General features: G+C 41.2%; 1 protein-coding gene across 1 annotated transcript in view; it reads left to right on the forward strand.

The window, feature by feature from the left end:
- The first annotated feature begins 838 nt into the window (after nucleotides 1–838).
- MAP2K6 (mitogen-activated protein kinase kinase 6) overlaps nucleotides 839–26234 on the forward strand; it is a 93836-nt gene continuing 68440 nt past the window's right edge. Inside the window, exon 1 of the mRNA XM_063120053.1 lies at nucleotides 839–1130. Coding sequence (XP_062976123.1) covers nucleotides 1115–1130 — 16 coding nt within the window. The 5' untranslated portion in view covers nucleotides 839–1114. The remainder of the gene's footprint in view (nucleotides 1131–26234) is intronic.

A 26234-nucleotide genomic window follows, 5' to 3' on the forward strand; every position in this document is an offset into this window, starting at 1 on the left:
GACCTCCCCCCTCCGTCAAAACATGCATAGGATTGCACCCTTAAACAGTCTTTTAAAATTAACATATTGTATTCAATACAAAGATAGAATGGTACAATCTGCAAGTACATTTGATCCCCTCCCCAGCAATGTATAGCATATCATGAAAATCATTATGGGTCTCAGTTTAAATGGTGGGAATATGTTTAACGGGAAGTAAGACATCTTTATTTTTTATATTCTTATGTGTGTTTTGCATAATTTTTTTTTAAAGGATTAGACAAAGGAAAGGAGAATCGGTCCTTTGGCCACTATCCACGCTTCATGACTAGTGGCCATCTACTTCTGTTTACCAGAGGCTGGCAGAAGGAAGAATAATGACCACGAAGAACCCTTGGCTTGAGTTGCCATGCGGGGGGAATTCGCCACTGCTGGAGCCCGAGTGCCAAACTGCATAGAGTACTAGACGATATCTCGTTTTTTCTCATCCAGCATGGCAATGCATATGCTGTTATGAAACTGCCAATCGACAAGCATGAAGTCTTGCAACGTGGTTTACACACCAGCTCTGCTAACCAATGCTTCTCTGCGGTCGCTGGATTACAGAGCAGAAAATTGCGAGCTGCCGTTTCCCATTCCCTGCTTACATTTTCACTCGCATCTCTGCCTCCCTCCCCATCAATTGTCTCCGAGTCGATGGCTCCGCCGCGTATCTTAATCCTCCCCTTCTCGAGCATCGAACAGATTCTCCTTAAAGAAGCCCCCGGTGGACGATTCGGAGGAACTACATTACCCAGAAAGCAACGCACTGTTCGTAGAAAGGACGTCTGCGCACTAAGACACTCGGATCCAAGTTTGGAGCTTTTAGCTGCCAGACCTGGCCCATCATGTAGGTGCAGCAGAGCCTTCCTTACCATTGCAATAGGAGGGGGGAAAGCCCACTTTGCAATCTGTTTTGCAAGGTGTGCAATTGCAGCTCCTTCCTCTGCAAGGAGATTTGCTGCAGGAAGTAAGAAAAACTCCAGTTGCATGAAGATTGAGCGCTTGCAGTTTGCATCTTTGTTGCAAAACTAGCTACAGAAGAGAGAAGGCAAAGTCTTTTGTGTTCCCCTCCCCCATCAAAGCAGAGGGGAAAATGTCTCAGCCGAGAGGTAAGGCTCCGACGTGTTTCTTGCAGATATGCAAAAAGTCGTCCATGCATTTTGAAATTGCATGCATGCAATTTTCGGGATGCAAATGCATTTTGAAGTTTGAGGCTTTGAATAGCTCTCAGTTGCATTTCCTGTTTAGTATATGCTTTTTTTTTTTTTTTTTTTGCAGACACACACTCGCGCGCGCACACACACGCACACACAGTTCCTGTAAGGCAGGGCTTGCAGTTCAGCTGTGCATTGACGTTATTTGCATTCTTCTGCTGGATTACTGAGCTCTTTTTGCCTTTTGCACAGTCAGGACAGATAAAGGGTGCTTGAGAGCTTATGCATGAGCTGCTGTACACTTTTTTTTTTTTTTTTTGCAAAAAAGAAAATGAGGCCAAATGCAGATAAATCTGCAGACAATTTGCAGTGCAAATTTAAATCAAACTTTTTCTTTTAAGTCGCTGGAGGAAATGAAAGGTGAAACTTGAGTGGACTTAATAAGAATTAAATATATGCCTCTGTTTCTATGGGAAAGTATTGTTCTGGTGCCAGTGCTGAGCTCATTTTCCACAGACACCCCCCCCCCCCCCGGTTCACAAGCAGTGTGTGTAGCTTTTCGGACTGGATTGGAGAAAGTTACGCAAGGGAGTCTTGCATTTTCTTATTGTGGAACATGGTTTTATTGGCTTTTGGTGTGTGTGGACTGACAGTAGATTTTTTAAAAAAAGTGTTGGAGAACGTTCTGTGTCAATTTAAGCCTGTGCATATATTTTAAGATTGGTAAACGTGGAAGGATAATATTTGGCATTCAATATCGCCGCTTGCAACGTCCCATTCAAACTTTAGAGAGGAATGGCTAAAGTAAGAACGGGTGAAGCCATCCTGAGGCTGTGCTTGGAGTTGGGACCTGGGGATCCATTCATGGTTTGGGGGTTAAATTCTTGATAGGGATGCAGCTTTCGGAGTTTGCATTTTTTTTCATTTCAAATGTACACTCCTGCATTATTCCATTCAAGCTGCAGGGTGATGGTGTGTGGCATTCGGATCTGTGCAGACTGCTGCAGACTGCCGTTGGGGAAGCCACTTGTAGGAGTTCCTGGATGAGTAAGAGGAGAGGATACCCTTTTGTGTGTGTCGAGGAAAAGGGGCGATAGGCAAACGTAGTAAACGTTATGAGAAACACAAAATAGTAATCCCAAACCTTTTTCCCCACCCCCACCCCCGCCTCTCCCACACAGTTGCACTTTGTGGCAGTTGAATTGCATAATTTATTCCCCACTTGCTGCAGTCCTCTCTCCCAGCCAAATGGAGGATTCCCACAGCAGAAAAAGTCCAGCCAGTTTTGCCAGCTGAAAAGGATGCCTACACACAATGTGGCACTCGGTTGGAGTTTCTCATCCAACATTTTGATCGAGTTAGCAGCCAAGAAGGGAATCCATCATTTGATACATGGAGGAAGAAAGAGGGAGGATGTAAGCCTGATTCTCCCTCCCCTCTAAATCCTTGGAAAAACTGATCAGGGCTGGAGCAGAATTGCAGTGAAAAAAAGATTCCTGTCTTGGACTGGGTTTGCCTAAATTAAAAGAAAAGTGCGGCCATTTATCCAGGTTAGATTTTGCTTTTACTTTTAATGCCTCTTCATTTGCCACCAAGCACAAATTACTTGCTCTGCCAATATACAGGAGAAGATTGCCTTAATCAGCCTAAAATTTTGTTTTTCTTGTTTCCTTTTCTTTCCAGCCCTCTTTCACCCCATCCATTTTCAGCTCTTCCCTATATTTAAATGTCTAATACCGCATTTTCAAATAGAGGATGTGGTTATTAAGGGACTCTAGAATGGAAATCAAACATGGGCTTTAAAAGTGTCTTGAGACTTTTCAATTCATAAAATGAAGGTGCGTGCATGTGTGTAAGTCTTATTGTAAGGCATGAAGTAAGTATGCTGCATTAATACAGCAGAAAGAAAAAGCCACATGCTGATTGTGAGATGACTCTTCTTATTTTCTGTTGTTTACTTAGTACCATCTGTGCACATGGAACTTTACAGAGTAACATTTGCAAAAGACAGATTCCTGTCCCGAGGACCTTACAATCCAAGGTTAGCGGGTGGGTTGGATAAGAGAGCAAGTGGAGTAAGGGAAAGGGAAAGGTTATAAGGATGGATATGAGTAGATCCCAGTTATGTTTACTTAGTCTTTATTTCTGCAGAAGATGAGAACTAAGGGATTTTGCAGAATTGTGAGCATTGGGATGCATTTAGAGATGCAATATTTTAAAAAGAGATTTTGGCAACTGTATTTTAGAGGATCGGCCAGTGTTTTTTTAAGCAAAGAAGATGATAAAAAGAGTGTGTAGTTTTGCCACCCAATAGTACAGTGTTGGTGTTACATAAATTACAGTGGGTGTAGTACTTCCCAAAGCATGTCTATAAATGAGGTTGTGGTCATGTTCCTTTATATCTTCTAGACCAAAATCATGGCACTTATTTTTGGTCTACAGCTTTTCTTTTCATAAAGTGAAGTTGTTAGTCTAGATTTATATAGGGATAGGAAAATTGCATGAAACCTCAGCCATGGCCTTGATTTCCCTTTATTTCAAGTCTTGCCCTCTTCCTTCACACTGTCCTATCTTAAATACCTCTGTTGTGAGAAACATCCTTTACTTCCAGAGTATGGGGTTGCCTGGAATGTCGAGGTTGTGGTCATGCAGTAAGTCCTTTGGGAATGCTAGTTTGCCATATGGATCAGTATCCTTCATGTTGATTTCTCTCAGTGCCACCTCATCCTATTAGCGTGGGTATTTGGCAGCAGCATGCAGACAGAACACATGATGGGGTGCTTTATTTATTAGATTCATATACCGCCCAACTAGCAAATGCCTTGGCACGGTTTACAATTATAAAACAAAACAATAAAAAATAACAAAAATGCAACAATTAAAAGCATCAAAATAATACAACATTAAACACTAAAAACATTAAACACTATTAAAAACATTGAGAAGCTAGCTAAAAATTGGAGCACCAGATGAAAGAATAAATAGCTGCTTAAAGAAGAAGATCTTCAAACTGATGACTAAGGATAAAATCCCATCTAAGTCTTACTTAGAGTAGGCCCACTGAAATGAGTTTGTTAGCCATGACTAACTTAAAACTCATTCTTTTCAGTGGGTCTACTCTAAGTAGGACTTTTATTGGATTTTACCCTAAATGTATACAATGAAGATGCCAGGCGCATCTCCCTTGGGAAGGACATTACGTAGACTGGGGCGGGTGGCTTATACCATTGTGGGTGATGCTACCCAGAGAAGAGCTTCTGAAGACTGTCTTTGCAACTGCGCAGGAACATATGAGATAAGACACTCCTTTAGGGTAATCTGTGAGCAAGCCTGTACTTGTAAAATGACTTTTCATGCTCAGCAGTTGGCATGCCGTGTGACCCCCACCTAGCTGATTTCAGTGGCAATTACTCACAACTAAGGTGGTTTTCATGTGTTTGCATCAGACATTGATTGTTGCAGATAAGACACCATCGACACAACTTTCACATCTTCTAACATCAAATCAGTCAATGCTTTCCAAATGAGAGTTCACATATTCAGCAGTGCGCTATCTAAGTAATCAAGTGATGAGCATTCAAGTGCCAGCTCCAGGTTTTTGAGGGCCCTTGGTTAAGGCCCTCAATGGGATCCCTCATTGAGTCAATCTTCTCACCACCCTTGTCCACCAGCTGCTGTTGCTCCTCATCCTTCCCCCCCCCCCCCCCCAGCATTGCTACGATTTATTTGCTTAATAGCAGAGAGTCAGCGAGCAAGCAGGCAGTGGCATTTTCTCACCATCACCTTGTCTGGGCCAGAGCGAGAGGCAGCTGAACAAGCATGATGCAGTGGTGAAGAGGAGGGGCAACTCCAAGGGGTCTTGCCAGTGGGCCCTTGCTGGGATTTCACCCTTGGTAGTTGCCCAACCTTGACACTGCTCCTGATGCCTATGTGTATCTGAAACTGCTGTGTGTTTCAGATTGCAGTGCTGAAGCTAGTTTACACATGCGAACTGCCTCTCTGTACTCCCTCCTGACTGGGCCTGAGTATGTTCTGTGAACAGCGTCTAAATGGATTTACTACAGTGGCACCCTTTCGAGGCTTTGTAATCACACTGCAGAGGAAGTTAACTTGTGGAGCGTGAATTCATACATGGTCGCTCTCTTTGCAAATCCTGATCTGGGGGTAGCTGGGAGAGGTTGTCCAAAGGCCATGTGTATTTAAGGTCTGATCCTTAGTCTGCGATTCTAAGCACTTACTTGGAAGTAAGTATTAAAATTCTCAGGCTTATTGCAGGTAAATATGCATGGCAGTAGGATGCCATATTGCAAGAGCCATGTCTGCTATGCCAGTTTTGTGTGCCAGATAACATTGTCTAAACACAATTATAGGTAAAGTATCTAGTTTTGTTGTCTACAATCTGAAAGATATCTCCTAAAACCCCTTTTAGTTTTCCAGGACCACAGGAGAGTGTGCCAGAGCCATAGGAGGTGTCAGAATCACTCTCCAGAGACTGTAGACACTCCTACAAACTCCGGAGGGGGGAATTTGACATTGGGCTGTTCTCCCTCCCCACAGCCACTGTGGAAAGCACCTCACTGGCTGCTTCTTTGAGGTCGCAGTAGTGACCTCGAAGAGATCAAGAAGGGGGCAGGATGATAGGTGGGGGAGGGGAGAGGGAAAGTCTCTGCCTGGTTATCTTTGCCATGACAAGGTAAGTCAGCTAGATGGTAAGTCATTTAGTGGCCTGTCTACCTGATTTTTTTATTTTTAAAGAGGGTCGGGAGGCGAAATAGCCTTCAACTGCACTTTCCGGCAGATCATAAGACAGACAAATGGCGCTGATCTCTGAGCCCTGTCTATCAACAGACCAATCCACAAGATAGTTGTCTTAATTAGAATGCTATTGATCCATTCACAACTCAGTCAATTTTTCCTGAAAGCCTTATTGAAACTTTTTGGAATATTTCGAAATGGAGTTCTTTAGATATTTGGTGGCCAGTTCTGAACTAACACTCAAACTGTGCCTAAGAATAACACTGTAAGACTTCTGAAATGTTGAAGATGGACTTTGAGACTTGGCTTGCTCTGTACGGAGAAAGGGGCGATGATGATGTTGGGTTTGGTTTAGCATGCAATGTTCATGTAGCTACTGAAATGGCAATATGAATTATTTACAGAGTTGGTAGAAAGAATATAAATGCTGAAGTAATACTTTCTATCGTTTTACCAAAGGATAATTAGTTCTTGGTGCTTACAAATTGGCACTTAGCTGGAATTAGTCACTTAAGAATTATTTTCAGGTAAAGAGTACAACAAAGACTAATATCCAAAGTGCCCTGTGCTGGAGTTGGGAGTGGAACGTCAGTCCTTTCCAATTGCAACTCTTCATGCTGAATAGAGTCCAGGGTGGATAAAAATCAATGATTTTTTAAAAAATAAAATAAAAAAATCAGATTTTTAAAATTTAAATCGATTTTTTGATTTAAGTTGATTTTTTTAATTTAAATTGGATTTTTTTAAATAAAATGCTTTTTGAGGAAAAATCTATCTAAAGATAGTCTCCTATTTAAAATACATTATAGTCCAAAGGTTATTCATCATGAAATAAGGATTAGTTTTTAATTATGTAGCATGACACTGTTTAAACTTTTTGGTAAATGAATTCCATTAATCCATTCACAATGTCATGCTCTTCCAGAGGTTTCTGTAAGATTATTTTTCTTCCAATAAAGTACAGCAGAAAAGTTGTCAAAATATGAATGATTAACCTATTAAACTGGAGATAGTTCACAATTATCTATCTATGATGTGTTTCTAATAGTATAACCAAATCAGTATTTTTTTTTATATAACTGTAAAGTTGCTATTCTAAAAATGAAACCTTCATCTGGTTGTAAATATTAAGATTATACCAGCAAGAATGAGTATTTGGTAACTCTGAGTTGTGTAAAATATAGCGAGGAAGAGTGCACTTTTGGCGGGCGGGGGGCGTCACATGATTAAATTGAGTCTTTCTGTGTAATGATTTAAATCAAATTGATTTAAATCAAATCCACCCTGATAGAGTCCCTTTCCAAAAGATCCTCTGACCTTCAGGAGTAGGTTTTTGAGGAAGAGAATGGAAGTAGTGAGAGACTGCAGTGGGAAATGTGGAGGGACAGGGACTAGAAATGTTCTGTTGTACACCTGGTATTCCCTGTGCATCCTGACCATTGCGTATAAAGGGCAGAAATCCCTGCCAGATAAAATTCCTTTGCCAATTTAAAGGTGTTCTCATTTCACAGCTCTAAATATAGTGATAGATGTCCATATTGGATTACTGTTCCACTCTGGATCAGAACTGAAACGAAACTGAAAAAAAGAAAATTAAATATAGGCTTAAAATAGTTAAACATCGTAAATCCTGTGTCTTATGGAACAACCACATGCTATTTTCATAGTTTATGACGTATGCTGTGTTTTTTGCCCTTATTTTGTGGTATTCTCTTGTTCCTAACTACCCTAGGGAATGCTGCTTAGCATGATTGTAGCAGCTCCTAATGATGTACCTTTGGCAGCTGCTTGTACAGTTGAGATATATTGATTTTAATTCATGCGGCATGAGGATGTGGGCAAGATCCTTGGTAGTGTGAGATCAACCATGTCTGCTCTTGATGCCTACTGTTCTTAGTGGATGAAGACAGCTAAAGGATGCTTGGTCAAATGGGTGGGTAGAGTGATGAATAGGTGAGTAGAGTGATAGGTTTGATTTCATCCAGACTTCAGATGGCTGTAGTAAGATGTCTATTGAAGCCCTCTCCAGGACTCCACTATGTTGGATCATTTCCAACCACTTCCATATTTGCCATTTTTGGACAAAGTACTTGAGCATCTAGTGTTGTGTCAACTCCTGTTTCATCCAAGAAACCCTTATTTACTAGACCCATTTCAATCTGGCTTCAGGCTCATTGAAACAATGTAGGCCACATTAATTGATGAGATATGCTGGAAACTAGATAGGGAAGTACATTTCTATTGGCTCCGCTGGACCTCAATGGCATTCAACAGTAGGGACCATGTTATCTTTCCTGTCTGTTGGGTGGCTATGGAACTGAGAGGCACTGTGGTTCTTGTCCTTCCTCAGTGGTCAGTTCCAGAAGGTGATGATGGGGGATTCTTGTTCAGCACACTGGCCATTGATGTGTCCCTTGGGGATTGATTCTGCCCCTGCCCCTATTATCTACATTTACATGGATCCATTGGGAGATGTCAGAGGGTTTGGAATGTGTTATTATCAATATGTGCAAGACAGACGTCTCTTTTTCTTCGGATGACATCATGTTTACATTTTGTGGGTGTCCCTGGAATCAGCTTCATTTTTGGAAGACCATGTGGTTGTAATGGCCAAGAGTTCCTTTGTTCAGGTTAGGCTGGTGCCCCAATAGCACCTATTCCTGAGGAAGTCATCCTAGCTGTGGTAACTCATGCCTTAGTTACATTAAGTTTGGAGTATTGTAATTTGCCATAGACATGGGGCTATCTTTTGATAATCATCTTTGGAAGCTGTAGTTGGTCTAGAATGTAGCAGCAAGGATGTTAGTGGATGTGTGCTCATGAGACCATGTCACACCTATATTGGAACATCTGCACTACTTACCAATTTGCTTCTGAGTACAATCTATTAAAGCCTTAAGCATCTTGGAATCACTTCTTCCCATACATCTGACTCTCTAAGACCAGAGATGGAGAACATGTAGTCCTCCAGAGGATGATTGAACTGCATCCATTCATTCATATATTACATTTCTATACAACCCAATAGCCAAACTTCAAGTGCAGCTCCTCAAATTGGCTATGGCTGATGGGAATTGCAATTCCCCAATATCTGGAGGGTCACGTGTCCCGTGTCTTAAGATGAGGAGGAAAGGTCTTCTCTCCGTCCCACCTAGGGTAGAGGAATGGTTGATGGCAACAAGTGATAGGGCCTTCAGGTATGGGTACAGACTTTGTGGATCACCTTGCTCCATGAAGCATGGATGGAATTTAGTGGAAGATGGCTAGCAGCTGTAATTGGGCATCTGCTGTATCAAAGGAGGTAGTATAAAAATTGTATACATGCCTTTACAATTTCATTGCAGCCGTTCGTCTTGTGATGTGTTTCTTTTGTAAACCACCATGGCGATATGCTTGAAGGGTGATATACAAATATTGAGAACATGGCTTTTCATGTTGAACATCCTTGATGTGTGGTTTATTAGATAACTTTCTACATAAGTTGGGTAGTGGGGTAGTGGTGGAGGATATGTTTTGTTTTACAACTTATCCAGTAGAATTTTAGGATATTTTAGTATGTTTTTAGTATATTTTTAAACAGTATATACCATGTTTTTAATCAGTGTTTTATGTATTTTATGCTTATTGTTGTTCCTCACCTCAATCCAATTGGAGAGGCGGGTAAGAAATAAATTATTATTATTATTATTATTATTATTACAACTTGGGGTGAAACCTGGTAGTGCATACTGCTGATTATGCACATCTTGTTCTGGGCAGCTGGTAGTTTTTAGACTCCAGGCACAGAGTGAACCAGTTACTCAGCTGCAAGGCTGTCAGTGCCAGTCTGTGGGCGGTTGTACCTGAATTTAGACCTTTGGTCCTTGCTGCCCATTACTGGCAGCTTGAACTGGAACCTGAAGTGCAGCAGCAGAAGATACTGCACTACTGATTAGGCAAGAACAGAAAGCCAGATTCTCTCATGCCTGATTCAGAGGCTTCATTTACATCTCAAAGGACTGGTGTACTTGCCTATTCTATTCTGTCCCTGAAGAGGGATCTGGTGCCTTGGGGCTCACTAGGCAAAGTCATGTTATCATCCCATAAAGTTTTGGGTTCAGTCAGGCCTGGATGCAAGTTTCAGGGTGCTATCTCCTATGACAGTGGACCAGTCCTGTAATGCAGAGTCCTCTGTGGTAGGCTTCCTGCTACTTTGCTGTGCTCTGGTGGATTTACTGGGCAGTGCTAGATATCTGGGAGACACCATTTAAAATCACTGCCCTGGAGTAATCCTTTATTGACATTGAAGGAAATTAAAATGGTGGCTCCCATCTGCTTTGGGCTGCCCAGCACCAAACCTGGACACTTCTTTTTTAAAAGGTGAGCCCAGGGCAGACCTTGGCCTGTGGGTAAGTGCCAGGCCTCCAAACTACCTAAGGATTTTGCATGCTGACTCTAGGCCCAGGTTCAAGCCTGGAATTCCCGACTAGGCAGTATCTTGGTATGCTGTATGGCTGAGTTACAGGTGAACTACCATGTGGGAAGTTTCTAAGCAGCTGTCATGTGGTAAAGTGATAATCCGTTTTCACTTTCAGTGGCGGGATTAAGGGAATATACCCTTTCCTAAGAATTATTTAAATATGTAGGAGTTACTTACAAAATACTGTACTGAATTTATATATTCCCTTTTTTGTTAGTTGCCATGGGCGTTTTAGGAAAGGCAGATATAAATATTTTCAGTAAATAGAACCTTGGGATGGGTGGAGGGAAGTGTTGCTACAAATCACCAATTTGATGTGGGCATAGATCATGCCTGCTAAACTTTGGTGTTTATTAGTGCATCACTGCACTTATTTCTACGCTTCTAAGAAAAAATAGATGCAAAAACCACCATGAGTTTGAGGATCTTGCAGCATTAAGACCTAGCACTTGAAAACAGAGTGACTCGAGTTGTCATTGCTGATAGTGATTTACAGAAAAAGGAAAATCCTTTTATTCCTTAATAAATTTATATGGTCTGACTTTCATGCGTTTAGTTAGTAATCTGAGCTAATATGTTTAGCAGAGCTTTGAACTTCATGGGTCTACTGTAGATGAATTATTGGAGTTTTCTGTAACTGTTTAAATCCTTCTGTATATAAAAACGACACCTTACGGATGCTAAATGCTTTTTAATGGGCTTCACTGAACAAATCTGATCAAAGCACAGCTTGCCAAATGTGGCGCTTAGTACAGAGTGAGAAAGTTCAAATTATATATATAGGGTATAGTTACATTTCAAAGCTTCAGTTCTATGACTAGATGTAATTATTGCCTTCTGTTTAATCATTTTGACACTGGAGAAAAAGTGTGCTGTTGTGCAGAACTGTTGTGATATCGCTAATACAATGCGCTTTGTGGAAATGTTATATAATGACAGTGTTGCAAAGATCATTATGGTGGATTTCTTGTGCGTCAGTGTTGGCAAAGCCCAATGTAGGGTGTGTACAGAGATGGTGCTGTCTAGCATCTGCCTTAAGTTTCTACTGGTAGGTATCCAGGGCAGACACTCAGTTATGTAATAGCTGGTTTGCCTAGTTGGTGCAGCTTCAGGATGTTTTACATTTAGCATCTTCTCCATTGCTGCTTGTGGCTATGTGAGAAACTGTAGGACGCTGCGTAGTGAAAATCTGGACAGCCAGAAGGTCACAGGATACAGAAGTTGAACATATTTTGCAAATGCAGGTGTGTATAGGATTCACTCCCTTCAAAATTGTAACTTTCTCTTCTGTTCTGCATCCGTTGGGCTAACTATTCCTTTTAGTGGAAGCATCGGTTTTGTCAACAGACTCACATGAGCCATCCTCATTGAAATAAAAGCACAACCCACATTGCAAGAGCTCCAGTGTACTCATTGGGTAGAATCCAACTATCATCCTCCTTAGAGTAGACCCCTTGAAATGAATGGAACTTAAGTTAGTTATGACTAACTTATGTCCCATTCATTTCAGTGGGTCTACTCTGAGTAGGACATTAGTTGGATTCTACCCACTTGTTATTCAAGTATGACTGGCTTCGAATTGGGGGAAGATTTTGCAGATCAAAGGCACTCTGTACCTTTCATTGTATATTAAGAAAGTTCTTGATTTTCAGGTTACCCCCCCCCCCCCAGTTTAGGTTTCTAGTCCTCATAACCTACACAGAAAATTGAGGGGAAACCTGTAACAGCAATCTCAGTGTCAGGCAAATGAAAAGATTCTGACATGATGCGCGTATGCATCATGCAAACCTCTTGTGAAAACATGAATAAAATGATATAGAATCATAGAATAGCAGAGTTGGAAGGGGCCTACAAGGCCATCGAGTCCAACCCCCTGCTCAATGCAGGAATCCACCCTAAAGCATCCCCGATAGATATCTCAATTAACTGTCTTGGTCTTACTAAGAATTGTCTCAGTAACCTTGATTATATTATCAGTACAGATTATTTCCACTTACCCCTAGCATATTTCTATGGCTGCAAGGCTCATTGAAAGCAACAGTTAAAATGGGCTGCACTGGAAACAGTAGGAACGCATAGCAGAAAAAGTTGAAAACGCCTGCTAACCAAGGCCCTATACTGGTCTGCAACTAGTTTTGATAGACCACCACTTTTGCCCACCTCCTGTGTCTTCACTCTTCATGGTTGGCTGCCATAAGTCCTGTAGCATGAGATGCTACTAATCAGTGTGGGGTGGGGTTGTCCAGTGGGGGACATAGCAGATGGTATCTCTTAGAGGGCTGGCTTTGGCCAAAAGGATATCAGCTGCTGACCCTAGGCTAGCGGCTGCCACTTTCATATGCATTGTAGAGTAATTGAGGTGAGCAGAGCAATCCTGTTGTAGGGAAATTCCATGGTGGAGCAACCCTGGCAGGTCGTTGTACCTAGGACAGGATATAGTGTGGTAGTTTCTTCTGTTTCTGCTTTCTTTTTCCCTCCCATTGAGGGAAATATCTATTCCTGCCCCTGGGCTGGTATAATGTGTTGGAGGAATGAGAGTTTTTAGGAATACGTGGCAGGACAGCAGTGGCAGCAAAGCTTGTAGCCACCACATCAGGGGAATCTCTGGTGGTAGATGTGCCATCCTGCCAGGATGCCTCCATCCGCTGGTGGAGCTTCACTTCTGCAATATCCTATGGTGTATTAACTGCTCTTCTGGGGAGCAAACCAGCTGGAACTTCCATAATATTTTCCATGGCTTCCATCACTGATACATAACTGTCTTTCCACTTGGATATAGTGGAATACTGTGTTTCAGAACTATACTTAAAAGAGCCAAATACGTTGCATGTTTTTAAAGAATATTTCTGGCCTTTAATGAGCAGAAAGGAAAAAATGCTCAGAGTTTTAAAACTAGAATATTAAGCTGAAGATTAAATGGTAAAAAAGTATCCTAAGCTATTCATTGCCTTTTGAATGCAGTGAGCACAAATAAAAAAGGTTGCTTTTGAGCTCATTCCTCCTATTAGCCTTCCCCATTGCTAAAGTCCACATCAAATTTTGATATTTTGCAAGAGAAGAAATGTCCTTTGTGCATGGTTATAGTCTGTTCTATGTAGCTAGCTCTGTATGTGCGGTGCTTTCTGTATTTCTTGGCACATGTCACAATTCAGCATGGAGGAGCTAGCAGGAAAAAAAAGGAGTCCAAAAGCTCCAGTGGGAAGAGACAGGCTGTGATGAACACAGCCAGTCACATTGGAAGTAGGTCATGAGCTGAAAAATGATGCTCGATTTTGTATAGCTTCTGTGAAGCAACAATAACCAAGAGGGGCCGAAAGCCTTTGTAGTCACCCCCAGGTACTGCTCTCCCAACTCTAGGGTTGGGGAAAAGGGCGAAGTAGAAAGATCTGCTTCCAGAAAGTGCTAAATAATGTACTGAAGTTGAGTAATATATTGGCATAATTTTATTTGGAAGAGTTTATTTACAAGCAAACACAGCTTCTAAGAATGACTTGACATGGCAATTGTTTCTGTAGCTGATGCAGTGTGAAGAATAGATGTACATATCCGGACACCCATGAATGTGCATTGAAGAGCAGAAGTCCAAATTGGGTCTTCTGAGGTGCATATTTATGTATACTTAAGGGTAAGGTCCACCATTTGCATTTGACATGTTTGCTGCAGGAGGCAGATGTGCAGCAGTGGTGATAACGATTACCACATCGGAAGTGGAGATGCCATTATAGGGGAAGAATATAGGGTATTTGGGTAGTATTTGGGTAGAATATAGGGTATTTGGGTAGAATATAGGGTAGCTTGAGCCATAGGACATCGCTAATAGTGGACAAAACTGAGAACAACTTGAAATTGTACTATTCTAAGATCTGCATTGGGATTGATACTGCCTTCAATTAAAAGCTATATATAGCATGAAAGCCATTTGGTTTCAAGATATTTATTTTCTTAATAAGTATGCTCAATATGTCGTGCTTCATTTGGAGTTTGACCATCTTGGTGGACTTATTTAATAGCTTGCAAGAAAAAAAACTTCAGTTCAAAGCAATGAATCATATCCCATAAAAACTTGGGGAAACATTTAAGGAATCCAGTTTTTGAATGCCTCTTGCATGTGCCCAAGCATAGGGAGGTCAATGAGAGGGTCAGCTAGAGAACTTTGTCCTGTAGCCACCTCCTGAAGAACAGAAAGTTGGAAATAACATTCTCTTGCACTTTATAGTTAGGCAACACCACAGTTTAGTTGTTTTAAGTCCGTCTTCCCCAAACTAGTGTCCTCCAGATGGTTTTGACTTTAACTCCCATCAGCTTCAGCCAGCATGGCCAATACTCAAGAATGCTGGGAGTTGTCATCCAAAACATCTGAAAGGCACCAGATTGGGGAAAGCTGTTTTAAGGTAACGGAGGCTGTATCTGTATATAAGCAAACAACATTGGGTACTTCTCCAGGTTCAAGAATAGGACTATAACAGCAATCATGTGGGAATTAATATCCCAGACTAATCCCCATCTTGTGTCAGTATCTAGGAGGCAGTGCTAGACGGCAGGTTCTTAATGTGTTCGGTACCAAATACGTGAACAAGGCTAGTGTAGGGGGACAGAAGTATCCGGGAAAGGAGCTAGCAGGCCACAGTTGTACTGGAACTGAGGAAACCGCATGTGGCAGGGTGCTTATGGAGACGGTAGCTGGCTGTCCTCACTGAGTATTAAGACAGTGAGCCAAAGACTTTTTTCAAAGTTGTGTGCATGTTGATGATTTCTTAAGGAAGCCGATGCCAAAATTTCAGTTTGAAGCAGGCTGCCAAAACCAAAAACAATTCAGCACATTTGGAGCTTCTACACGTGGATTCATAGTCTGAATTTTCATTTGGACCATCTTGCTTGCTGCTCATGCATGTTCCTTGGAAAGCAGCAGGACTTAGAGATTAAACATTAAATGCAGTTTCTCTTGCTTTCCAGTCCTGTTGAGTTACTCTCTGGAGACCATCTTAAAGGGGTGATTAGGGGATGGGGGAAGAAGAGGAGAAAAATGTGTGAGATATTTTCTGCCCATCTCTCCCCTTCTCAACCCTCAAGCTCTTCTATCTCCAGGCTGCCTGTGTGAAATTTGGGCTTTCCACGCTTCCAACGAGCCTCACAGATGAAACAGTTTGGTGTAGCTGACTGGGGAGGGAGAGAGGTTTTCTTCCCACACTCTATCCAAATTGAGTTGCTGGAGGGTCAAATGATACATTTTCATATGGAAATCTGTGATTAATCTCCAAAATTGTTTTCGTGGAGCTGTTCACACAACACATTTACCCACACTCAGTGGGGTTGTTTGCACAACACGCTAACCCTTACTCAGTGGTTGAGTGTGGGTTGATTTGGACCGTGGGTTGCTTGTCGAATACGCAGCCAGATGGCTTGTTAACCGTGCAGTGTTAACATCCTTCAATATGCGATTTGTCCACTTCCAATATCAAATTAGCAGCTCCCTGCAGGTGCATTTACTTAATGGCAGGAGATCATTTGCAGCTCTCCTTGTCATAACATGGAGCTGGACCAGCCCCAGCCCAAGGCAGGTTGCCGCCTGAAGCGGGGATGCGCCACCACCCACCCAATCTACCCACTCACTGCTGGTTTACTATTCTTGGTGTGTTTACGTGTACCTGCTGTGCTGTTCCAGGACCTCTTGCAATACTTTGCCCGACCTCATGCAGGCACGTGTGGCTCCTGAAGGTGGAAACACTTTACGGGCAGTGTGCTGGTGAGGCATGCGTGCATGCCCGCACCAAGAAAAGTAAACAGGCCAGCTGGTGGGTGGGTGGGTCCATTTGGGTTGGCTGGCCAAATGGGGTGGAAGGCAAGCGGGTGAGTGAGCAGCCGCTTCTTGGTCCTGCTGATTGGCCATGTTGCCAGCTAGCAGGACCAAGAAGCAGCAGACCTTTAGAGGGGGGGAGTGCCGCTCTTCCCATATTCCTCCGCCTGCAGTGCCCGCATCCTCCCGCTTCATGGTAGGGCTGGTCATGAGCTGGATCCTCATTTAGCTCTGATACAGCCCCAAAGAGCAGTAGTGGCCATAGGAAGCTGCCTAATACTGAGTCAGACCTTTGGTCTATCTATCCCAGTATAGTTAACACTGACTGGCAGAAGCGCTACAGGATATTTCCCACCCTTATCTGGAGATGACTGAGATTGAACCTGGGTCCTTGTGTATGCAGGGCATGTGCTTTCCTACTACCTTTCCCTGTGAATTAATAATTAACTACTGCTTATGACTGTAATAGGAGCAGAACCATCTCTCTCTCTCTCTCTCTCTCTCTCTCTCTCTCTCTCTCTCCTTTTAAACGAGCTTACTATTCATATGATGCACATTTCTTCATAAACATGTTTCTGATTTTCTTTTCTTCCTTAGTTTCCTAAATGAACAGAGGATCACTGTAGTTAGTCCTTTATATGTTTAAAAAGTTATGTTCTCTCTTCCACAACGCTATCTTAAGGCTGACCATAGCTGAAAATTTCCCTTTAATTTGCTTTAGGTTCTTTTTCTCGAAAAAGCTGTTTACTTCCTTCTGTATCCTCTAAATCAGGGATAGGGAACCACAACTCCTATCAGCCCTCACAATTGACTAATCTGGCTAGGGCTGATGGGAATTGCAGTCCAACAACATCTGGAGGGCCATGCTTTTCCCCACCATTGCTCTAAACATTTTGATGTTTGTCTTACCTCTTTGTTAAAATCTGGACACCAAAATGTCAGTGTACAATTTAACCTGCATGGTGCCTGTACGCTGGTGGAAGAGAAGGGAAACCACATTCTAGGAGAGTGGAACCCCCCTTCTTTTTTAGCAGAGCCATTAATGGGAGAAGGTTAGAATGCCATTCAGGAATCCATAACAAGTACACACATTGGGGACCAACAGGACACAAGGACTGGTGAAGGAACAGAGAGGGAAAGCTTATCAGCTGTGCTCTTTCTCACAGCAATTGCTGAATAGCATCCACAAACTTTCAAGCCTTTAAAGAGCTTTTGAAAGTTATTATTATTATTATTATTATTATTATTATTATTATTTATTTATATAGCACCATCGATGTACATGGTGCTGTACAGATAACACAGTAAATAGCAAGACCCTGCCGCATAGGCTTACAATCTAATAAAGTTGTAGTAAACAATAAGAAGGGAAAGAGAATGCAAACAGGCACAGGGAAGTGTAAACAGGCACCGGGAAGGGTGAAGCTAACAGTATAGAGTCAGAACAAACTCAAAGTTTAAAAGCTATAGGGAAAAGAAAAGTTTTTAGCTGTGTTTTAAAAGCTGTGATTGAGTTGGTAGTTCTCAGGTGTTCTGGAAGAGCATTCCAGGCATGAGGGGCAGCAGAGGAAAATGGACGAAGCCGAGCAAGGGAAGTAGAGACCCTTGGGCAGGCAAGAAGCATGGCATCAGAGGAGCGAAGAGCACGAGCGGGGCAATAGTGTGAGATGAGAGAGGAGAGATAGGCAGGAGCTAGACCGTGAAAAGCTTTGAAGGTCAACAGGAGAAGTTTATATTGGATTCTGGAATGAATTGGGAGCCAATGAAGAGATTTCAGAAGCGGAGTGACATGGTCAGAGCGGCGGGCCAGGAAGATGATCTTAGCGGCAGAGTGGTGGACAGAGACCAGCGGACTGATGTGAGATGAGGGGAGGCCAGAGAGGAGGAGGTTGCAGTAGTCCAACCGAGAGATAACCAGTGCGTGAACGAGAGTCTTGGCAGAAGAGACAGACAGTTTGCATGGTAAAGCAACAAATTCAGAAAATAATAGTGATTTGGTGATTTTTTTTAAAGCTTTCCTGAAAGATTCATGAAAAAACGTTTGATCTTTTCCTTGGTGTTTTTTTTCCACGAGTACTTGAAAAAAAATGTTTGTCTCCTCCATTCCCCTCCAAAGGTAAAAAAATATATATTTTGAGGAAAGGGAGGGATCGTAGCCTTCTTTTGCTCTGCTTTCTATGATAATTGTCTTGTTCAATCTCCTGCCAATTTCGTTGTTTTTGAGATATGAGTTTGAGTTCTTCGTATTTTAATATGTTCTGATTTAACTGATTTAATTTTGTTTTCTGCTTTATGTATTTTTATTCTTGGGCTGAAAAGATGTATAAAAATAAACTTACCCCAGATAAAAGAGGAAGAAAAATTGTGGTTACCCCCCTCTTTTCTTTTCTTTTCTTTTAATGTAAGAAAGCACTAGGTCACTATAGAAAGGGTGTCCAACTTGTGGCCCTCCAGATGTTTTGGCCTGCAACTCCCATGATCCCTTACCGCTGGCTGTGCTATGCTATCTAGAGCTGATGGGGGTCATGATCCCACCAGTGCACTGTAACATCACACCAGAAGCACAAGTATTCTCCCTGAAAAGGCAGGTAATTCTCCCCCCCCCCCCCCTTTTCCCCTCTGGACACAAGCAGAAATAGAAAATAGATTCTGCAGTGATTGTTGTCCACATTTTTTTTCCTTTTACTAAAACCTCGAAGTTCACCATCTAGAGCCAAGTGCCAAAGAATGGTTTAGCAGCACAGACCTCTGAGCTACATGCCCAGTCACAGGATTTTTTCCCAGTGTACAAAAATCCACTCTTTTTTATTCCAGCAGCCTAATTTAGAAAGAGAAAAAGAGATTTTTAGAGTGCAATGCTATGCCTGTTTAGACAGAAAATAGCTCCATAACACCTAGCATTTCCCAGCTGGGGAATGCTTTTTTTCTGTCTAAATGTGTGTAGGATTGCACGCTTTGTTGCTGCTATCATTAAACAATTGGGAGTTGGAACCCCTTCCAGATCTAAGACATATCATGTCCATGCCTGTACTTAGTGAACCAGCACGGGCAGTGTGTGTGTGAGAGTGTGTGTGCACTATGCAGTCTGAGTGCATCAAATCTTCATTGAAATGTACAATTTCCAGAAATTTTAAAGCCTGGGATAACACCCCCCCCCCCAACTCACCATTTTATTCCTAGAAAAAAAGCACATGTTGGGAAAAATTGAACTGTAAGCAATTGTTCTTTTTATCAAACCTGTGCTCATTTTACTGCCTTAAGAATAAAAATGCATAGTTGCTTAACATATAAATTGTAGTATTTGGCATATTAATGAAATTTACAAGGCAATTTTGTGAATTTATTTAAATATTTTTCTAAGGTGCCTTTTAGGGTAAAAATATAAAAGGAACCCTTAGGATGTTTACTCAGAATTACACCCCCCCCCTCTGTTTATTGGAACTTACTCCCAGGTAATTATGCACAGGATTAAAACCTCAAAAGTATAAATGTATTCATTCTGTACAAGTAAAATTATGAATATACCTCCAATGCTGCTGCATACTGTGCTACTGAAGCACATGTCACCTTAGTTATTGCTATCTGACAAGTACAAAAAATACACGTTCAAAATATAAACCACATTCTTTAAAGAAAACAGGAGACAGAAACAGTCACATACAGTCACACTAGTAGCATATTTGGATTTCAAGTTAAATTGGTTAACAGTGAAAATATCGAATGGTTCAGTATAGATATGAATTATCATGTAGATTAGGCTTGAGCAGCACTACAGGGTCTCAGACTGGACAAATTAGCTTATTTTCAGTCTGCAAGGTGTGACACTTTTTTCAGGTAAAAAGACGCACACAGTGGGGGCTGTTGCTCCCCAGTACAGGCCCCACTGTGTGCGTCTTTACCTGGAAAAAGTGTCACACCTTGCAGACTGAAAATAAGCTAAATTTGTCCAGTCTGAGACCCTGTAGTGTTTTGCTGCCAAATTTCAGCGGCAAACTGCGACTTTCCCTCCTGTTTTTGATGCACGGTAGTAGGAAGACAGCCTGTGGTTGGGGGTATTGGCCTCCAGATTGTTGAAAGTTGCCCACTCCTGCTGTAGATTGTCATATAATAATATTTATTCTATATTTTGAATGAGTAAAACTTTGTCTTGAAAAGTATTTTACTCATTCAAAAAGAGAAACTATTTACAGGGTTTTGTGTGTGTATGTGTGTGTTCCCCAAACCTTTTCCCTTAGAAAACCAGAAAATTAGTCCGAGGTGAGATTGGGGGGGGGGAAGCCCCCCTCTCCCTGGGCTTTTACCCATTTCCTCCCCAGGTATTCACATCTTTAGGTCTCACAAGGATGATGATGATGATGATGATGATAATAATAATAATAATAATATTTCTTACCTGCCTGTCTGTTTGGAGTGAGGCGGGGAACAACAGTAAGTATAAAATACATAAAATACTGATTAAAAACATAGCATACATTGTTAAAACATGCTAAAAACATCCTAAAAGTATACTAAAATTCCACTGGATAGGCCTGCTGGAAGAGATCAGTCTTTATAGCTTTCTTAAATGCTAAAAGTCTGTTAAGTTGACCAGTCTCCTCTGGCAGGCCATTCCACAGTCTGGGAGCACCTGCAGATATACAGTAAGGTGTGTACAGATTGAGTTCCTATGAACATACGTGTCCTACGTTTAGTTATAGGAGGCTGATTTATGGTAGCCAGTCAGATTGTAGGTCCCTGAGGATCTTTCCAACATCAGTGTCAGAGACAACTGTGAACACTGTTCAAGGACTAGTTTCCTGTGTGATGTTATCCTAATCATGGAGGGTCATGGGGATGTGTGTCTACTGGCCTCAGTCTTCCACCCATGACATTCTGAGTCTAAACAGAGGTTGTAAGTCTAAACTTAGTCTAAACAGAGCCTCCAGACCAATTGGGGGGGGGGCAAAGAGGGGAAGTTTAACTATTTCTTTCTTTGTCACAGTCACTACTCAAATCACCTTTTGAAGCTGCTGTTTTAATTTCAAGAGAAGCCTTCATTGAAAGCTGATTATAACTGTATTAGTTTGTAACTGGCATAAGAAGCTACTTTTCTCCTTTACTTTTCTCCTTCTGTGTGTGCATTTTGTGCTATGCTGCATTGCCAGCAGAGGGAGTGGGTGTTAATCTCAATCTAGGCCACCCAGATGAATCACTGATAATACTCTGCAGAATGGTCAAGTGCTTATTATATAGTTACCTGGACAAATTCAATTTTCTGAGACAACTTTTTTTTAATGTAGAATTCTGTACTTTATATGGCATAACTTAAACCCCTTGCCACTGTTAATCTAATAAATTTGTTTTTTTTAAAAAAACAAAGGTAGAAATTACTTAATACTATTAGGGCCCAATCCTGCAAACACTTCCTTACCATTTAAAGCAGGGGAGTTATCTTTAGGGATATGTTTCCCCTTAATTATGGCCTGTGTTTCTTTCTTTCTGTACTTGAGATGAAATCTTTGACTAAAGTGCACACACACAAAAGTTCTCTTATGAAATTTTCATTACATAAGTGGTGAAGTGGAAATTGCTGGCATTTTCTTAGGAAGATTCCTTTGCACTGAGGCTTTAATGCTACTACCTTGTACCCATATACCTGGGAGGAAGCCCTATTGAACTCAGTGTGATTTACTTCTGAGTAGAAGTACCACCACCCCACCGCCATGTCTGCAGATGATTAAACCTGCAGTTCTGCTTAATCTGAATCAGTAGGAATTTTCTATGGACTTTAGTAATAGCAAAGGTGGAATTCAGAGCCAATCCTGTGTAGTTATTTTAAAGTAGGGTGACCATATGAAAAGGAGGACAGGGCTCCTGTATTTTTAACAGTTGCATAGAAAAGGGAATTTCAGCAGGTATCATTTGTATATAAAGAGAACCTGGTGAAATCCCCTCTTCATCACAGCAGTTAAAGGTGCAGGAGCTATACTAGAGTGACCAGATTTAAAAGAGGGCAGAGCATCTGCAACTCTAACTGTTGTGATGAAGAAATTTCACCAGGTTTCCCATATATACAAATGACACCTGTTGAAATTTCCTTTTCAATAAACTGTTAAAGATACAGGATCCCTGTCCTCCTTTTCATATGGTCACCCTATTTAAAGGGTGGGCCCAGTCTGCTTTGTTATTTTTGGGTAAGAATTTAATCGGTTACTTGTTTTAAATTAACAGAAAACCAGAGAAATATTTAGAAAATTTCATTTCATTTTATTTTTATTTTAATAAAAAAGTTGTATTCCATAAATAAACCACAGCAGGCTCGAAAGCCATCAATTTTTTTAGGTGGCTTGTTTGGCTTGTCGATTGGTGGCTTAACAGTGAATGGTGGGCTGTGAGATGCCAGAGCTTGAGGAGCCCTAGTGACGAAGCGCCTCAGTTACGAAGTGTCAGCACACAAGCGAGTTAAGCACCCATGTGAGTTTAGCAATGGGTTGAGGAGGCTAGAGAAGTTGATTTCCCCCCTCCCTTCTCATAGTAAGTATAAATAAATAACTATAAATATAAATCAATAACTATAAATGCATTCCCCACCTTGTCCTAGTAAACAACTTAGTTTTTCAGGTGAACAAACCCAATAATAGCAATTAAAAAATAGTTGTGACGGTAGAAAGCCAGCAGGAGTGTGGGGATATCCAGAGTATTGCAGTGAGTGCCACGTCTATGACTATGTGCCTGCTGGACAGAAGCTGTAGTTATGTGCTCGGTGTAATGACCTCCTGGCATTCAGGGAAAGGTTTGTTCCCTTGAATGGTGAGGGAAAGCCATGTTATTTCGTATCCTCAGTGGGGAACTTTTTGAGATAGAATTCCTCCTTGAGTGAGAGTAGAAATGATTTATAATGCAGGGCAGAGATGGGAGAGCACAAATAGTGTGAGATAGAAACTGGTGGGTTTTGCTTGGTTACTGCTTGCATGTGATCTTATCCCACCCGGCAACAATAATGGACAACTACATAGAAAAGTTGGGAGGCCTCTCATAAAAGTGCTGCCAGACACAAGAAAAGTAACATGTTTCTTCATTTGAAATATTAACTAGTCATAGAATCTAAGCATGGCAAAGCAGCCTCTGTACTCTGCAGATATAATTTCCCCTGAGGATCTCTGGACATTGAAATGAAATGTCAGAAGCAGAAGCTTAAATGAGTTGCTGTGCTTCTGAAGTAAGAGGCAGCCGTTTTTTTAATAGAAATTTCTTTAATAGAAATTTGCATTGGAGTGGGAATGTGTAGCTCTTTTCCACAGCTGGAGCTTGTGCATACCTAACCTAGTGTGCAAACACACTTGTGCGCTTCATCACTTGTTGCTTAGCTAGAACTTCTAAAGCTACCCTAAGATAAGGCTTGTTCACACAGTTGGGATTCAGAGGTTGTCATCTCAGACTTGCTATTTTGTTGTTCCTCTTCTTTCTATAAACAAGTATTTCAGGACATTGTAAAACAATCCACAAATAATAGTCTCCAAATAATAGAATCTCTCTGAAAACTCCCCATTGGAAAGAGCAACCCTGAAAGCTTTTGTATAAATAATTGCTTACTCCAGGAAGAAAGAATAATCAGTGAGAGAGGTAGTTGTTTACTCTCTTACAACTTCTGATTCATAGAGCGTTCCTAAACCGTGGCCAGTCACAGACTCTCAGTCCAACCTACCTCACAGGGTTGTTGTTGTGAAGATAAATGGAGAAGAGGAGGATTATGTATGCTGCCTTGGGTTCCTTGGAAGAAAAAAGGTGGGAAATAAATAAATAAATAAATAGCCCGGTCACAGATAGGCTAGCAGAACGATGGCTGGGTGCATTCTATGCTCAGGCTGGCCTGGTGACATGGAGATGGATGCAACCATGTTGTGAGATGGATGCAGGCACAGATTTCACATTTCCACAGTAGATTAGATACTGTAACTTTAGAAAGCCAATTGTGATTTTCATGCTGGACGTTGTGAAATATTTGTTAAGAACTTTACATTGTTTTTTTGCATGGAAAATGCACTATAAAGCTAAAGCAATGCTTGCTAGCCTTGCATGTACCCTTGCATGTAGCCTTGTGAACCGCCCAGAGAGCTCTGGCTATTGGGCGGTATAGAAATGTAATAAATAAAATAAATAAATGTATTTGCTGTAGTTTTATAATTTCTGTATATATTCCTTATCTTACTGAGAGGACACAAACATTTGGAACCTGATGCTTTGTATCACATATGGTATGTTCTTAAGTTCTCAGGTTGACTGTACATCAGATTTTTCAGTGTCATAAATGAGTTTTGGTTACCTCAAAGCAGTGATGTGGGGCAAAATCATTTCTGGAAAAAATATCCAATGCTTTATTTTTCGGTAGAAATTGTTCTGTTTCTTAAGTTTATTAGTAACAATGAATGGATGCCAATTGCAAATAATATATGAGGCAAGCTTGGCAGTTTCAAAGATGTAATTAGTGTTTTTTCAGTCTATTTTTCCGAGCAAATATGTGAGAGAACGCATATATGTCATTGATTTGTGCTGGGGGATGGGAGGAATAAAAACGACAAATCAGGAATGATTATGTATTGTACCAGCTTTCAATGGTTGTAAAAGTTAAAATATATGAGTGGTTGTCAGCGTATCATGCCCAGTCCTCTTGGGCTGCTAATATCTATTAAAGTGTCTATTAACGCTTTTCAATTCCTTTGTTTTCCCTTTAGATTTAAGAAATGTAAGGGAAGTACATTCTATTGTCCTTAATTTTTTTTTATAAGTACTCCAGTACAATTTCTACATTCAAGTTACATTCACTGTGCTTTCATTTTTCCCTCAAATATTTTAGGTCAAATACTTGTGGTGTATTTGGGATGAAAAAAATAGCATGGGATACTTTTTTTTTAGCTTTGTTTACTATATACAAGAAAATAAACATGCTAAATTAAATCACTCTTTTGGCCTTAGAATCTAGGGCATCAATACATATGTCGGGGAACTCCTATGTGGGGTGGGAGGGAAGGGAAGTGATGGTTCTCTTTCTGCAAGAAAGAGCCATGTTTAAAAACAAAGGTCCTTCTTTAGGCCTGTGTTAATAACTAATGCTTACTTAAAACAAGCAGCCTTCTTTAAATATTTTGAGCACTATGTTAATTACTCTATACTGTTAGCAAATATATCTGGATCCGTGTGAAGGCAGTTGTATACTAAGTAGCCTTCAAAAGCAGTAGAGTTTGTTTAGTCTTCTTTAATTAAAGAAATGTAAGGTGCTCCCTCATTGTGGAGAAGCAAATTGATGCCTGCCTGCTGGGGAACAACAAACAGAGGTCACTTTCCCGGCTGGCCAGATTACTTCTGTAAAGTCGCTAGTGTGGCAGACAACAAGAGGCCTTTTCTATAGAGCTTCAAAGGGAGATCATGAGGACATGGATCTTGCATCTTGCTCTGTGCCCCGGGCCTCTGCCCTAACCCTGAAAGTATGCCAGATGCACTGCATTTCTTCCTAATATTAGGCATATTTGTAACTTAAGTTATTTTTGGAAAGCTTTAAAAGCACATTTTAAAAGTATGCCAAACAATGATGGGAGCGTTGAAATTAAACAATAATTATATTAGCAACCAAATAATGAAAACCAGTCTGTTTTTCAATGTTTTGTGATTTTCTCTCTCCCTGAATCCGCAGATATTTTTTGGAAGTCATTCAGAAATCTGTAAAGACCATTTTTGCAGTGTGTAACCAAGCCCCACAGTTGTGGTTGTAAATTGATGATGAAATCAGAATTGTTCAATTATTCCACTGAATCAAGAACTCTTTTGTGCAGGCAGAGGAGTGCTGTGCTAGATCCAGCACACAAACTTATGTGGCCGATCCCCCCATCTGAATCGAAAGCTGTGTAGGCAGCCCAGATCACATTGTTGGTCAGTGCTGATCACCTGCTCAGGGGATGGAGAGGCAAAATGCAGGCTTCTGGTACCTGGAAATTAGAACAGCCAGAGCTGACAGTGCTAACCTTTTGATGGGGCAGATAAGAGATGCACAATCTCTGTTCTAGAGATGAAATGTGTA

The sequence above is a fragment of the Elgaria multicarinata genome, chromosome 3, assembly GCF_023053635.1.
Source record: "Elgaria multicarinata webbii isolate HBS135686 ecotype San Diego chromosome 3, rElgMul1.1.pri, whole genome shotgun sequence".
Taxonomy (NCBI): domain Eukaryota; kingdom Metazoa; phylum Chordata; class Lepidosauria; order Squamata; family Anguidae; genus Elgaria; species Elgaria multicarinata.